The 17019-nt window shown below is 46.7% G+C and overlaps 1 protein-coding gene across 6 annotated transcripts in view; it reads right to left on the reverse strand.

Annotated features, from left to right (window-relative positions):
- MYO5B (myosin VB) overlaps window positions 1–17019 on the reverse strand; it is a 367733-nt gene that overhangs the window by 88979 nt on the left and 261735 nt on the right. For all 6 annotated transcript variants that reach the window (XM_036823444.1, XM_036823439.1, XM_036823438.1 and 3 more), the window contains exons 13-15: window positions 10901–11023; window positions 10189–10272; window positions 293–433 (exon numbers count right to left, since the gene is read on the reverse strand). In XM_036823444.1, the coding sequence (XP_036679339.1) occupies window positions 293–433; window positions 10189–10272; window positions 10901–11023 (348 nt within the window). The remainder of the gene's footprint in view (window positions 1–292; window positions 434–10188; window positions 10273–10900; window positions 11024–17019) is intronic.

Consider the following 17019-nt stretch of genomic DNA (forward strand, 5'->3'; position numbering starts at 1 on the left):
CTCGCCCACAGGTGTCTGTGGTCCGGCAACATCTACAATCCCCACAGGGATTAGACGCATCGTGTGGGGCTGAAGTCATCCTCTTTCTCTCTCCTGCCAGTTCCCTCAAGAGAAGGTGTCGCAGCTTCCTTCTTCAAAGGGCACAGAAAGACCAGGCTGGGTGCTGGGGATGCAGATGCCGAGGCCACTCTGGCCTCCCTCTGACTCTGCACCTACATCCTTCGTCTCCAGAGAGGCAGCCCCGCTACATGTGCCAGGGCCCACAGCTCCCGCTGTGAGGCCTGGGGCTGACCTGGTGGCCCACGGTTTTCTTGTGCTCCTTGTTGGAGGCTTTCAGGGGGGGTCTGGCAGAGCGAACGCTGATCTTTGAAGATGTGGCAGCAGCAGAAGCAGAGTCTTTGCCATCATGGAACAAGTCAGCCACCAGGGAGAACTAGAAACAAACACAGGAAGAAGACAGAGAACAAGAGTTCCTGGACTTTATGCTGCTTACACTCTTTCCAAGTAGCTTTCCAATACACGCCTGCGAGAACTGGAAACACACGTCCACATTATTCCTAATGGCGTTACACATGTACAGCACTATTCCTAATGCCCACAAAGCAGGAACAACCCAAATGCCCATCAACTGATGAACAGACGAGCAGAATACGGTGAATACACGCAGTGCAATATTACTCAAAAAAATATATAAAGGAATGAAGTCCTCATACATGCTACAACCTGCGTGAACCTTGGAAACATGCCAAGTGAAAGAAGCCGGACAGAGAAGACTACATAGTGTGTGATTCCATTTACAGGAAATGTCCAGGGGACAGAAGGTAGTATACGGTTTGCCAGGGGCGAGGGGAGGGGCAAAGTGAAATGCCTGCTGATGGGGACAGAGTTTCTTTTTGGAGTGATGAAAATATTCTGGAATTTAGCATGGCGGTAGTTGTACAACTTGGTGAATGTACTAAAACCACTGAATTACACAATTTAAAAGGGTGAACTTTTGGTACAAGAATTATATCTCAATTTAAAGAAAGGAAAAAAGTAATTTTCCCAGACAATCTCACTTAACCTTTACCTACAAAGATGGGCAAAACTTCTTTCCCTTCTGGTGTGGTAGAAGGTAGCTATGTTCTAAGAAAACTGTTTACATTTTTCCATACTTATTATTACTGGGTCTTGTAAAGTTATTTAACTTCCTTAAGCCTTATTTTCTTCATCAGTAAAATAGGGATAAGAATGTACCCATTATATGGAGTTGTTATGAGACTAAATAAGAATACCTCTGTGTTAATACACTGTGTGTACCAGGGTGAAGATCAGGCCATGCATGAGGGGCAGGTGGGACAGAGAGTCCCAGCCCTCCCCCGTCCCCTACAAAACTAGTCCTGCCAGCATCCCTTGGGGAAGTGGATGCTGGGGATAGAATCAAGTGTTGTAAGGCCACTACCACATGCCTGCACGTGGGGAGGGAACAAAAGGAGCCCCGGGCCCCACTCTCTAACCCTGAGCCACTCCCAATCCCAACAGAAGAGAGGCTCAAATGCTTGTGCCTCAAGGTCCAGGCTCTGCTCCTTCGCATGCCCTGCACCTTTCTTCCCACAGCCCCCATAACGATGGTGTCGCCCATCTCCTCCTGCCAATTCTGAATGCCCTGAGTCTGCCTTCCGGGGGCTCTGCAATCTGATCCCACTCACCCCCTCTCAGATAATATCTTTTTTCTTAAAATTAATTTTTATTGGCGTAGAGCTGCTTTACAATGCTGTGTTAGTTCCTGCTGTGCAGCAAAGCGAATCAGTTATACGTATACATATATCCACTCTTTTTTAGATTTCCTTCCCACTTAGGTCACCACAGAGCAGTGAGTAGGGCTCCCTGTGCTATACAGTAGGTTCTCATTAGTTACCTATTTTATACATAGTAGTGTATATACGCCAATCCCAATCTCCCAGTTCATCCCACCCCCCCTTCCCCCCTTGGTAACCATAAGTTTGTTCTCTACATCTGTGTCTCTATTTCTGCTTTGCAAATAAGTTCATCTCTACCACTTTTCTAGATTCCACATATAAGCGATATTATATGACATTTGTTTTTCTCTTTCTGACTTACTTCACTCTGTAGGACAGTCTCTAGACGAAGTTGATCACTTTACTGTCACATAAACCACCACACTTGTTATTCCCACCTTTGCTCACTGTTATTCTTATCTGAAACACCCACCCCCTTCTCCTACCTGCTCGTCCCGAGAGCCCCATCTCTCAGGATCCGGCCCTGCCTCCTCCACGACCCTTTCCCAAATCACTTCATCCACTCGTTTCTGCCTCTCCCAGGCTCAGTCTGTGCCAACTGGGTACCACCCGAGGTCTGTGCTGGGCCCTGAGCCCTAGGCTTGCTGAACCTACAGCCTCCTAGCCTCCCCACTTGATGGAGGATGAGAGCTGAAGAGAAGACTAAAGGAGATAATCCACGTGAGTACAGAGGAGAGTGCCCGGCATAGAATAAGCACTCACACATGATCTAGTTTTATTATTTTTATTGGGTGTATATATATATATATATATATATATATATATATATGAAAAATCTGTCTACATTGTGAAAGTACAGATGCCTGAGGAAGTTATATTTCTGAGCTGAAGAGGAAACAGAATCATAGAATTTAAATCTGGAAGAACCATAAAGATCAACCCTCAACTTCCTGTGGCAGGTGAGGAAAGAGCAGCTCTGGGAGGAGGGACCTACCAGACCCTGCTTCAACCCCCAGTCGCCCCACAGCAGCCATGGTGGGCAGCATCAGCTCGCCCAGGGCTGTTGGTTAATGGATGAGCCAGGGCTGGTAGCACTGACCTGGGCCTCCTCTCAGAAGACCTCTTCCCTGAGATTCAGCAGGTCCACATTCCTCCGACTTTCTGCCTACTTTTCCCAATGTGTTCTTTCCCAGCACCTTTCACTGGTCCATCTTCTGCACTTCTCTCCTTTGAGTTGCTGATCCCCCAAACTGCATCCTCACCACTTAATTTTTCTAACACTCATTCCCTGGACAGTATCCTTCATGCCCATGCCTTCAACTATCACCTTCAAGCCCATCTCTCCATCTTGATTTTCTTCCACTACCACGGTCCATAGTTCCAACCATCTGCTGAATATCCTGCTCCTCCCCCCTCTGGGTGTTCCACTGGAAACTCCAAATGCAACATGGCCCAAACCACCACCACCTGCTGTCTTCCCAGATTTAGCTTAGAGATCCTGCCATCACCCTACTTCTCATCCCCATTAATCACCAAGTTCTGTCCATGGTTAAGTCTCAGCAGTCCTTTCTCCATCAACCAGAACGTTGCTGCCCTGGTTCAGGTCTACCTGAGCTCTCTCCTGGGTCACTATAGTCACCTCCAAAACTCGAGTGCCCTACCTCCAGGCATACGTTCATACAAACACATTCTACCCCACAGCCAGTTTTCTCTAAATCCAAACCATACCCAGTAACCCCGTTTACAGACCTGCTGGTCCTCACTGCCCATGGCAGAGAGCCACCATCACACATATTAACTGAGAACAGGGGTAGGGGCTGGAGGCGTGCGGGGAGAGGACAGCCCAGGCATGGGGACTCTGTAAACTGGTGCCAGAGAGCCAAGGCACACGTGAGAAAAGGTCAGGTGCCCAGGCAGAGTGGCACCTAGAAATTTCCATAGGGAAATAATTAGTGGGAGGCTGAAGCCAGGTTCACATTCTAAAGACATCAGTGATTCAGTCTGCCAAGTCTAAACAATATATACACTGATTACATTATTCTAATTCATATACTTTCAGAAATAGACTTCCAAGATGTTTGAGTCTTGGGTAGAAGTTACCAACTGCATGACTACACTGTTTAAGGGGTCTAATGTACCGAAATCGTTAGTAGTGGCTTTTTCTGTGAAAAATCTGTTAACTTCTAAGGTCAGGAGCATGTATCAGAACCACAGGAGGAACTTTGAAATTGGATTCAATTATAAGAGTATTTTAAAACGTAAGCCCCTTTCTCTTGCTTCAATCAGAAAAGCTATGCCTTTCTTTTTTAATTTGACATATTAAAGGATTTATAACTTAAGAACAAAAAAGGAAAACTTCTGTTCAAGGCAGATTTTAATCTACACTGGCATTGTGCTATAATTTGGGAACAACCAAGGTTTAGTTTGGAGAATTTGAATTTTATTTTAAAAGTTATGTTTTAATTGTAGGTCCCTGCTATTGAGACTGCATTTGGAAGTGGTAGGGTCCCTGGGATGGAGAAGAAGATGAGTTTGTTGGGACTTTAGGGAGGAGGGGCAGGCTTTACATTCTATACAGAATTTGTATTATAAACTCAGTAAACGTACAGAGACATCTAATTTGACCACAGGACTGAAAGACCGACAGGCACCATGTTCAACCTCAGGCTGCAGGCAGTAGTAAAAGACCAGGTAAGTTAATACTCCACCACCTCACTCCCAGCCCGCCCACCAGGACAAGGGGGCTGGGCCAGACAGGGACCTCCTTGTCCCAGGAGTGTCCCAGCTGTAAATAAACCCCAAGTCTCAATGAAAAGTAGTTACCAAGCTCCTGTTTGAAAAAGGATTCACGCAAAGGAACACATTTCTGAGTGAGAGAAAAAAAAAAATTTTTTTTTTTAATTGACTAACTCCAGTTCTGCTCTTAGAGTGACTGGAAAGTCTATTTACCAGCTGACCGACCAGTAATGGAAGTACTACAATTCGTCTTAGGGCAGCCCTCAGAAACACGATCCACCTGGGCCTTTCTAAAAATTTACTCCCTTCAGTCTTGAAAACACTTAGATAAAACCTTCAAACAAACCAAGTACTTCCCTGATACTATTTGTCACTTATTTCAAAGTGTCCACAGGTACTGGCTTTCCAGTCCTCTGCTATTCAAGTCTATATATAGATTTTAAAAGCCTGAGGCAGATCTATTTGAAAAGGGATTAAAAGAAGTATGAAAACACTTTCTAAAGACCACTTGACAGTTTAAGAAAAATGTCAGTTACAGGTATATACATAGCTGTTACCTTGGAAATCACACCTATTCACTTCCATTTATATGAACATAAAATATCTTTTCTTTAAAACAGACATGTGAAACTAAAATAAGACACACTATAATAACCATTTGATTGGAATCTCTTGTCTAGAATCTTATCTTTAAAAGCTACGGCTGTAAACAAAGTAACAAACACATTTTCTTTTCAATTCTTTTAATTGGTAAATGCTACCCTCTGGGGGGAAAAAAAAATCTCGAACTTTTAGGTAAGAAATATTCTGTTTTTTGGAGGAAAAGTTTCAGCACTTTATTTGTTTAAAGAAGGAAAGGGGGACCTTCCTGGATTGCAGAGAATGATTATATTGTTTTACTGACTAAAGTTCTCTCTTACATAGTTACCTATTTATTCTAAATGTTGGTAGAGGCGTTTTAACTACCAGTAAAAACTGATTTTAAACAGCAAGCATTCCAAAAACACTTAAAAGCAAATGTTATATAGTATGTTGACTCAAAGGCTATTATATAAAAAATAAATTAAGAAAAAATTTAAAGCAAATGCGTTTGCTCAAAATGAAATGTGTGTATAACCTGTAAGGAAGCTAGCAGCACGGAAAGCAATGGAACGCATGCATTGTCACCCTTGACGAGCTGAAGTTGAGGGAGAACAGAGATGGGGGGAGACAGAGTTTGGGCCTTGTTGGAGCTACTCCATCCTGACTCCTGGACCTCTGGGATTGTCACGGCCCAGGGTAGGCAGCTTTGGGCTAATATCGTCTACTTGGCCTCTGGACCACATTGGTCTCGAGATCCCTTCCGCTGGGATGGCGTGGAGAGATGGCACCATGGCTGCCTGCCTAGGAACACGGCCCAGCGTGGCCCTCACTGCCCAGCACCTGCTGGCATAAACTCTGGACCCACTGCCCATCTCTCTGACTTACACTCAGCACTGCCCCAGAAGAGGAAATCTCCAGAAGAAAAAAATTCTCCTTTTGAGATTTTTTTTTCAGATTGATAAAATATTGCTTTTTACAATAAACACTAAGAAGGAAAACCCTCCACCTTTAGCATCTAAAACAAATCAGTCTGTTAACCTGAAATCATGTTTTAAAGAGGCATCTCTTAAGTCTCTATTTATAGCTCTCTGATAGCTGAGAAAGCAATTAGCTATATTATAGCCTCTTAGGCAATATAACTGGCTTTACTAATTACATTCTCATTAACACCGTTTTATCTGGCTGTTCTTAGTGGGAGTTCTTCAAACATCCTTTTGGCTGATAGGGTATGTGGTAGTCTTCCATCCCAATACTGCTTAATTTTTCACAATGATTTGTTAATTTCTTACCAGGGATGCCACACAAAAGAAAAAAGCTAATAGGTCTCCCCCCAGATAAAAATGCTTTAAGTAAAACTATGGATTTACTTATAGGATCTAAGATCTAGCTATTATTAGTGAGAAGAAAATCAATAAAAAAAAAAACAACTGGGCATTAACTGGATACCACAGGCTTGCATCTTTCCAGGTCTTTATTTTTCTCTCTGCTTTTAAGTGCGTCTTAGAAACATAAACCTTGTGGGACTACTGTGAAAAAAAATTAAAGAAAACGATAGAGGCTCATTTTAAACTATGAGTTTTAAAAATGCTACAATGACAGATGTCGCCAGAGGTGTCCATCTGTCCAAATGATTTAAAGCACATTTCTGATCACTCTGATTCGTAGCTGCAGTCTGTGGAAATCCCATCTGTAGGTTTATAGTGACCTAGTGTCGATCTCTGCTTTCCATCCTCTGGGATGTCTGAAATGGGTCCAGGGTGGAGAGTTCTCAGCGCTCCCTCCTCCTGCTGGGGTCTGGTGGGCCTAGAAGCCTCTCTCGGTTCATCTCTGAGTACTGCTGGCCACCATCACAGCACCTCTGAGGGTTTGCTGGGATGGGGGTGGAAGGGTCTGACAACAAGGTCATTGGTTCTTTAGAAATGTTAGTTGGTGAAGGGGAAGGCTAGAGTTGTGGCAGGTGGACAGGGAAGAGAAAGGAGTTGGTACCATTTAAGAGTAGATCACAGACCTATTTTACACTCCAACTTAGCAATAACTCTAGACTTTTGAAGTGCACATTCTTTGAACCGTCAATTCCATTTCTAAAATTTTACAGACATAACTATACAAGTAAGCAAAGATATATGTAAAGGGCATTCCTTGCAGTATTATTTGAATTAGCAAAATACCAACAGTTGTTTAAAAAAAGAAGTGGATATGTACTCATGTGGAAAGATGGCCAAGATACAATGGTAAGTGAAAAATTAGAGAGGACAATGTATAATGCAATTCATTGCAATCTTTTTTTAAAATTTTTTTGGCTGTGTTGGGTCTTCGGTACTGCGTGTGGGCTTTCTCTAGTTGTGGTGTGCGGGGGCTACACTTCGTTGCGGTGCGCAGGTTTCTCATTGCAGTGGCTTCTTTTTGTTGTGGAGCACGGGCTCTAGGCGCACGGGCTTCAGTAGTTGTGGCTTGCGGGCTCTAGAGCGCAGCCTCAGTAGTTGTGGCGCACGGGCTTAGTTGCTCCGCGGCACGTGGGGTCTTCCCGGACCAGGGATCAAACCCGTGTCCCCTGCATTGGCAGGTGGATTCTTATCCACTGTGCCACCAGGGAAGTCCCCATTTCAATCTTAAAAATGATGTACCAGTATGTTTGTATCATCAGAATGGGAATTCGTGAAAAGGGAGGTCAGGAATGGGAGAGAATACTTTCATTTTATATATTTCTATACTATTTGAATTTTTATAAGCCTATATTTCATTTCTAATAAAAACCCAATCTACAATGATATCCCTATTTAGAAAAGAGCTAACATGGCAGGCCTGAGACTGCCATCCTAGAAAGGCCTGCTTACAAGGTTGACCCTTGGCTGGTGTCTGGAAATGTGGATTTTGAGAGGATTTTCAGCAGTCCCTGATAAGAATGGTTCACTGAGCCTAAACTGTTTATGCAAACAATATGGTTTATGCTGAATGAACCTGCTTTCCTTCTGGGAGTCTGGAATTTTGGTATGTGCTAGGCAAAGGGTGCCCACGTCACTGACTCTCAGTAGGGAACCCTAAATGCCCAGGCTCAGGTGAGCTGCTCTGGTAGACAGGTCACAGGCAACATCACAACTCACTGCTGTGGAAATTAAGTATATTCAGTGCGACTCCAGCGGAAAAGGACTCTGGAAGCTTGCACCTGGTTTCCCCTGGACTTCACCCCATGCACCTTCTCCCTTTGCTGATTCGCTTTGTATCCTTTTGCTGTAATAAATCATAGCCATGAGTACTACAATATGCTGAGTTCTGTGAGTCCTCCTAGCAAATGGTTCAATTTGGGGGTGACCTTGGGGACTCCCAGCACATTTCTATTAGTCTTTTCCATAGAACCTTCTTCTTGACCTTCACAGCATTACCAAAATTTTTGATTAAACTCTATATCTTTTCACTAGACTGTAAGTTCTGTGAGGTTAACTACATACATTTGTTACCACTACATACCACACAAATATTCAATAAAGTTTGTTAAATAAAAATAAGAAAAAAAATCTCAGTGACTAATAACAGATGATCTGCTGGAGAGAGAGTGTGAGAGATTCCCTTCTAGATTCTGGGATCCCTAAGAGACACCCAATTAAGACAAAAATTAATGGCAGAACCAGACGCTGCATGCCCCTCATTTGTGCTCCCACCTGAAAGGAGAAACTTGTAACAAAATTTCTCAGCCCTCTAAGGACAGTGTCACAGTAACAGGAGGTCACAGGCGTCTAACTTCTAAGACGCACACAGTGAGGACACGTGCTCCTCAGGGCTCAAACCATCCACTTCTACTCTCTCCCTGTGGCTTTTCTCCCGTTCCCCACCTCCCTTGCAAAGAATGGAAAAAGTCATGTTAACCACCATACATTAGAGGGCTGGACACCTGGCAAGCCGAGGGGTTAATCTTGCACTGACATGCACATTTACCAAAGCAAATTTGTCTTAGTGACGACTAATTCCCTGATGCTCCAGATACTGGGAGATGACACAGGGCCGGGGTCTGCCCCGGGCCGCCCAAATTGCTGGTACTGACTCAAATCCTCCCTAAAACCCTGGCCTCAGGACCACGTGATTTACTTGCTTTAGGTGCCTGGGTCCATTTTGCGGGGTGTATTTTCTCCATTCCATCATCTCACCCTACTGCATTCATCTAAAGCTTATCACAAAGAGAAATTAATCTGCCATTTCTAGTGTTATCAGGCCTCTGCAGTGAGTTCAGTACCATGTGGTCTGGTAGAAAGCCTCGTAAATCCTGGAGAGTCCTTTTCTGGGTTCCCTCTGAAGGGCTGAAGCCAGCAACGGCACCTGCGAGGTGGCTTTCTGTAACGGCGGGGCTCGCGCTCCCCGCACCCCACCCCCACCCCAGCCAAACCTCCTCTCTTTTCAGGTACTGTATGCTTCTTTTTCTGCCCACTCACAGCCCACTAGAACGTAAACACCTAGAGAGTAGAATCTATCTTATTCACCTTTGTACAAGGTGCATTTAGGGGCAGTGCCTCACAAGGTATGTGCTTAACAAATATTTGTTTAGGTGAATCAGTGCCTTGTTCCCTCTACCTGTAGAATGGACACAATATTGGCTATCTTTTCGTCATGCTCCTGAGAAGGAAATAACTGAAATTCTGGAGATAACAGAAAGTAACATTCCAAAACTGTAGATTTAAGTGTCCCTTGAATCCTATTATTCCATTTAAGTTTCTGGCCATAGGGAAGTTCCACAGACTGCCAAGCAGAAATTAAACGCACTGATACTAGGATTTGAAGGGGTTTAAGTACTTTTACATCTGCCGTAGGAGATGGAGGACAAATGATCCGATGGATGCCAGCAATGTTTTCATAGTTATACCTACCATCGTCTCTCCGGATTGTCACTTCTCCTGTTCCCCCCCACCCCCCTGTCCTTCCATTAGCTGGTATCTTTCCCAGTCACCTCTGTCATCCCTTGCTTTCTTCCCTCCATCAGGCCGTTCTCAAATTCTCAGACTGAAATAACCTACAGACCCCTCACCTCCCCCCGCCCCGCACCTCTGCCTCGGCCCCTCCAGAGTGGGGACACCACCAACCACACCCTGTCCGGCTCTGGCCGTGGACACTCCGCCTCTGTTTCCCTGCTTCTGACGCTCTTTACCTTGCTGGCCTTCAGAATGTTGATCTGCTCTTCGTACACCGTGTCTCTGTTTTTCTCCAGAAAACTCTCTGAAAGGTACTCCACCTGGAGCCACGGCAGGAAACAGAAATGGTAGTTAGTGCTCCAGCCTGACCTGGGACCCTCAGCAGCTTCTCCAGTAGTTTCAGCTCATCCACAGTGTTTTCTGAAAAGAGCTTGCGTACATGGGAAACCCACAGATGTTCTCATCCAAAATGCAAACCCAAGATGTGATCAGGGTTTACATAGAGGGAGCTGAATATTCATTTTGCAGAAAACCATATTGTTTTAAAAAGGAGTTCCTGTAAGATGGCCTTTAATAGAAGGCTTCCTTTGGGTGCTCTAAATGCAGCTTGTCGGCCTCACCCCAGATCTACTGAATTAGAACTTGCCTTTGAGCAATACCCCAGGTGACCTGCACACACATGAAAATTTGAGAAGCACTGGGCTAGAGCACACAGAACACAATCCAAGTAGAGAAATTCTAAGTTTACGCCAGCTGCTGGGAAAGGAGCTACCTGAAGAAGAGCCACTCTTTCCTTTTCTCTCTCAGGCTCCAGGAGAGTAGACAAGGCCCCACCCAAGAGACTCCAGGCCCTCTGAATTCAAAGGTCAGCTCCCTCTTAGCCCAGGAACCCCGAGTCCACCTTGGACGGGGCTCACGGAGCACCAGGCCCACCAAAAGGAGACCCACCTTATCTGCAAAGTGGACGACAATGAAGGCCGTGTTGGACATGCGGGGTTTCTGGAAGTGCTGGCTGCCAGAGTGCCGGTCGTAGAGCTTCTGAGCCCAGTTCTGGTCAGTTCCTTTGGGGACCTGTGGATCCACAAAATCAGGTGCTTTGTGAAGAGGAAAAAGGAAGCCAAGAGTCAAGGCAGAGTGATGGAGTCTGCCAGTAAGCTGACCTCATGAGGCTGGATTCAGCTCTCAGACCTGGACCCTAACTGGAGGTGGAAAGCAGATTCAACCGTGAACACCTGGGATCCCACATGGCATGCTCTCAACATGCCCTGTACGCTGGCACCCTGAAGGGGTGCGCTGAGCCTCAAAGAACCTGCTGCTTGGCAGACGCTGGAAGAGTTGGGAGAGGATGAGGAGGGAGGCCAAGGTCACAGGAGTAGAATCATAACCCACAGGATAGATCTGAAGATGCTTCTGTGCTCTGGTGGGGCCAGTGACTTCAGGGTCATGAACACACCACATCCACCTCCAGCGCCAAGCTCCTGCTCACTCAGGTCAAGTCCTGCAGCAGGAAAGCCCTCTCTCTCTCTCTAGGGTCATCTGAATACCAGTGTCCAGGCTCAGCTCAAGTGTGTCCTCTTCTCTGGAGCCTTTCCTGACCACCCTTGACCTCACTTCGGAATTCTTCCAATTTAGCTCTTACACATGTACTGCCTAATATTGTTCGTCATTTGGTTTTTGTGTATTGTCTTGTCTCTATAAACTGTAAAGTAAGCTTGTTGGGTTCAGGAAGTATGCCTTACAGTTTTTTTCCTGTCCCTCAAAGAACTTAAAACTGGATTCCAGCCATGCATTGGGTGCTAAGTACCTGGTGATTGAGCTACGCAGTACTAACCTCTACCTCCCCCCAATTTAAAGTTAGAGATTTACTACATTAATAATTCTGAAGGGAAGCCTCTTTTAATATCTTTAGAGATGGCTTCAGAAGTGAAAAAGCATCTTGCTTTGTTGAAAACACAACACGGAGTCACTGTAACCACCACTCAAATTATCAAGAAAGATGGTACCTCTTCTGATGGGAAGGTGCTCCCCACCACCCATCATCCTTGAGCATCACTGCACACGCCCCTTCCTCAGCTATGGGTCACCAACTGACTTGCCCTTTCATTAGTTTAGGTTGTATATTTGGATCAGGCAGGGTTGAAGGTGACCCTTGCACTAGCCATTTAAAAAGGTCTTTGTTGGGCTTCCCTGGTGGCGCAGTGGTTGGGAGTCTGCCTGCCAGTGCGGGGGACACGGGTTCGAGCCCTGGTCTGGGAGGATCCCACATGCCGCGGAGCAACTGGGCCCGTGAGCCACAACTACTGAGCCTGCGCGTCTGGAGCCTGTGCTCCGCAACAAGAGAGGCCGCGACAGTGAGAGGCCCGCGCATCGCGATGAAGAGTGGCCCCCGCTTGCCACAACTGGAGAAAGCCCTCGCACAGAAACGAAGACCCAACACAGCCATAAATAAATAAATTTTTTTAAAAAATAAATAAATAAATAAAAAGGGCTTTGTTTAGTAAATTAATAAAACCTGTGCCATACGAAAAATGCTTACACACTTGAGAACAAATTTCTCAAATACTTTGTAAGCAAACAGATTTTTCTCAATATCCAACTTGGTGTAACTAGTATTGAATATCCAGTGCTAAGTGCCACAGGATTTTTAAGAAAACTCCTTCTTGAAGGAGGCTATTAATTGTGTTGGGCAGACAAAATAAAATATATTTAATTCAGCATTTAAAAATATATTGTTTTATATTTGTCTCCAAGCATCCTGTGTTTAGAAACACCAGGTATTGGGGGAAGCGAGAGGGCAGCCTGGCGGAGCTGTCAGGAGGCGAGGCTGCAGAACAGGAACACAATGGACCCAGCACTGGCGGAACTGGGGAAGACAGAACAGAAAGCGTAGGGCTATGATGAGAAGCCCCACCTGGTCAACACTTGTATTTGCCGGTATCAAAATTGTCTTGTCTTGACAATGAAATTGGACTTCTGTCAGCAGACTCCATAATTCCACATAGTCTCTAACTCAGACTTGCATAAATCAATGAGTAAGGGAGGCCAGGAATCAAGGTCATAGGTATACATATTGCCTGACAAGGGTCAGTCTCTCTTCTCACCCCCACCCTTGACTAAAAATAAGGGCCAGCAGGAATTCACAACCATTAAGAATCTCAGATAATAATCAAAGCAAATGCCCAAAGAACTTACTGCCAGGCAGTTTTCTATACATTTTCGATGTATTAACTCATTCAATCCTCGCAATAATCCTATGAGCTAGGTACTATGGCTATATACATTTCACAGATGAAGAGACTGAGACAGAGAGGTTAGGTAACTTGCCCAAGGTCACACAGCTGGGAAATAGCAGAACTGGGGTTCAAACCAGGACAGGCTCTAGAGTATGTGCTCCTCACTATGATGCTTTCCTGCCTGACGAGAGAGTTTTAAAGGTAACCACAAAGGCAGGGTTAGGCAGAAGGTAGTTACTTCCAAAAATCTTTCCAAAAGTAGATTTAGAACAGGCGTAGGAGATAGAAAGCAAATTTTGTATTTTGATAAAATCTGCAATAGACTGTGGTTATCAGTAGCTCTGGAATATGCAGCGAATCAAATCCTTTAAAAAAGAATCTGCCAGCAGCTTCATGCAAGCTTCCTTCCTCTCCTCTCCAAAGGCACTGGACCAGGAACCTGGACCCCAGCTCTGTCCTCATCTAGGTGGGTACTGTCCCTCAGAGGGCTAGTCCCTCTGGTCTGCTCTGTTGGCCACTGGTCACAGCAAAAAGTGAAGGCCCCATCTATATGAAATGTCCCAGACAGGCAAATCTCCAGAGGTAGGAAGTAGACTAGTGGTTGCCTAGGGCTGTGGGGGAATGGGGAGTGACTGCTAAGGGGTTTCTTTAGGGGACGATGAAAATGTTCTAAAATTGATTGTGGTGGTGATAGCTGCATGACTCCGAATATACTAAAAAAACACTGAATTGTGTATTTTAAATAGGTGAATTGTAATGGTTCATTAATTCTATCTTAATAAAGCTGTTAAAAATACATTAAACCTGACTTTACTCTTTGTTATTGAAATAAAACAGAGAAAACATGGTGGGGGAGGGGAATGAAAGTCCTCGGACTTACAAAGCCCCTCAACAGCTTGGGGTATAAACCCTGTGGCCCAGGACAACTTTTCACCAAGGTGCTCTTGGAACCTTGTCGGAAACTGTACTCTCTCTTGAAGATGTCTGGCTGCCATCACTGGCCTGGGACATCGCCAGGGGCTAAAGCCTGCCCCAGCCGAACAGCTGACAAGAGCTGAGTGATAAGGACCCCAAAGCCAGTGATTCCATCTCTGCTCCTTGTCCCGTCTTCCTGGGCCACTGCCACCCCGACCGCCTCCCCGGTCACTATCTCACTCCTTCCCATACCTCCGTGGGCTCCCTGATGCCCTCTCAAATGACCCTGCCCCCATCAACCCCGAATCCTCCTGCGATAGCTGGGCCTCCAGGACGCTGCTGTCCTAACAGCTCTAGGCGGAGGTGGCTCCTTCCTCCCCACCTGGCAGCCATCTCCTCCAAGGCCACTTCCGGGCCTTTACTTTTCCACCCTCACAAAACACCCTCTTCGCGTGCTCAGCGAAACACTAATTCTAGACCAACTCAACCACACATCCTGTCCTTTCCCACACCTGGGTGGCTGGCTAAGATCACACATCAACTCCTCTTCCTTTAATCGACTCCTGTTGATAATTTAATATAATTTAGTCTTACTGCCAGAAAATAAAATCAAATTTCACTGTGAGCGTCACTGCTATGGATTAAGACACTGTGCCCAGATTGAAGGGGAGAGTTGACCCCGACAACTCCTACATCTCACTTTACGGTCTCTGACCTCAGTAAACACATCTCCGCACTCGGTACTGCTCGCCCCTATTTGTAGGACAGCCTGTCCCCTCCTCCTCTGTTCTCTTCAACTTCTAACCCTGCTGCATCTTAGCAGATGCCTCGTTTCCTCCCTCGTAGGGAAGCCGGCTGTCAAGCAGGAAACTTCAAATTCCTGCTCTACATCCAGAAACTCAGCTGCGTCCACAGCCCTTCGACCCCTCGGGCCCTTCTCATGGGAGGGAACGCTTCTTCCCCTAGCCGGCATCCTGCACACGCACCCCTGCCTCCTGGAGACCTGGATCCACCCATCTTCCCTCTCCCGCCTCTCCTCTCTCTCACCTCCTCCTTTTCACAGCTAAGCCTCCAGAAAGGAATTCAGACTTGCCATCTCCACTGCCTCACCTCCTATTCTCTCCTCAAGTTACTGCAATCAGGCTTCTTCTGCCCAGACAACTTCCTTGAACCTGCTCTAACCAACAACTCGCTGTCAGATGCAGGGCCTCCGAGGCCCTCACCACTGCTGCCCTCCCTCCTCCTCCCCTGTGCTCCTCGCCAAGAGCCCTCAGCATCTCCCCCCAGCTGGACAAGCGCAACGCTGCCAGTGTGCTGCTGACTCCAGTCTCCCTCCAACTTACGTTGCACACAGTTGCCAGGGAGACCTGTCGAAAAGCGAGTCACATCTGATCGCACCTCTCCCCCGCTTCACACCCTTCCACCCCCAGAGCCTCCAGAGTCAAGTCCAAACGCTTTCGCCGGGCAGGCAAGGCCGAGCCTCCTGTTCTTGGACGGTTCCTGCTCCCACCCTTGCCTGCCACCACCATGGGCTCTCTCCGGACAGATAGGACCATTTCATATTCTGTGAACGTGACATTCCCTTTGCCCAGAACCCCTCTCCCCTCATGTGACCCCTGCTTACACAGCTGCTCTGGGCACGCTTTCCCCCTGAAACTTTCTTCTGTTTCCATTTCCCTGTCATCCGGGGAGATGATCTCAGTGCTTGCTTGACCCCCTCAGAGGTGTGTTGAAGGGAACATGGGGTTCGCAGGGTGGATGAATGCGGGAAAGCCACTTCCCCCGCCTCCACCACAGGCTTCAAAGCTGCTCACAAGCCGTAGCCTCTGGGGCGACGTCTTAGGAAACCACAAGCCCTTGGTCTTGATCCACAGTAAACTCTCATGAGAGCAGCCTTGCCCGGGTCAGGAGACAGAAGGGTATTCACCTCCCCGTCCGCAGACTGCTTTCCTTCCACTGCCTCAACAGCAATATATTAATTAGGAAGGTCCATCCTCGTCGGCTCCGCAGGCTGGGTTCCATGAAACAGAGAATCCTAGTCAACAGGGCAGAGCTTGCCTCTCCGACCCAGGCCTTCCTTTGTGGGTCCCTAACACCGTCTCCCCAGCCTGAGATGGTGTCTGTATCTTCATTCACTAGAATTGCTTCCAGGGGTCAAAGTATCATTTTCACAAAATTCCTGCTAAAATCCAAGTATGTGATTTATGAGAAAACATGCACTGACATCTCAAATCCTATCAGCCCTAACCAGTTTGTTCCTCCAAGAGGGAGGGACTGATGACCGGGACACGAGGAAGGCAGGGAACTCGGGGTCTGAATTCAGCGTAGACACGCTTATGTCCACAGCATCCACAGCAGCCTTAGCGCTGGGGGGGGAGAGTTTTGTTACGAGCAGCCTGGAAACTATCATTTTCCACAAGCAAACACCCTCTCACCTGGCCGTGGTTACTGAGCAGCAGCTGTAGTTTGCGGCTCAGTCTGGGTCTGACGATAAATTCATGACTGTAGGGAAGCTTTTCCACCTGGAGGAATCCGGAGCACTCTGCTGTCCTGGTCCCCACGCCTCCTCTGCAGCTTCTGGCACCCATCACAGGCTGAGGAGACCCACCCTGCGTGCTGCCCCTTTCAGTCCATGGCTACCCCGTCTCCACGTTCCTCATTTAAATCTCAGCCCACTGGTCCCACCTGCCACTAGGTGTCTTCTCCAGGAGAAGTGATTTTCCCGATGGTTGCTTTCTACTTCATTTGGCTTCGTGGCCTGTCGCATGGGGGTCGCGGAACCCACTTCTTCACAGCACCATCTCCTGATTCTTTCTCACCCTGCAGAGTGTATCTGAGGCAGCTCCACATCCAACAGGATGGCTCCCGAGAAACGCAAGCTGCCCAGGTGCGACCAATTCCATGGGAATCCCTAACCTG

Source organism: Balaenoptera musculus, chromosome 14, assembly GCF_009873245.2.
Source record: "Balaenoptera musculus isolate JJ_BM4_2016_0621 chromosome 14, mBalMus1.pri.v3, whole genome shotgun sequence".
Classification (NCBI taxonomy): Eukaryota; Metazoa; Chordata; class Mammalia; order Artiodactyla; family Balaenopteridae; genus Balaenoptera; species Balaenoptera musculus.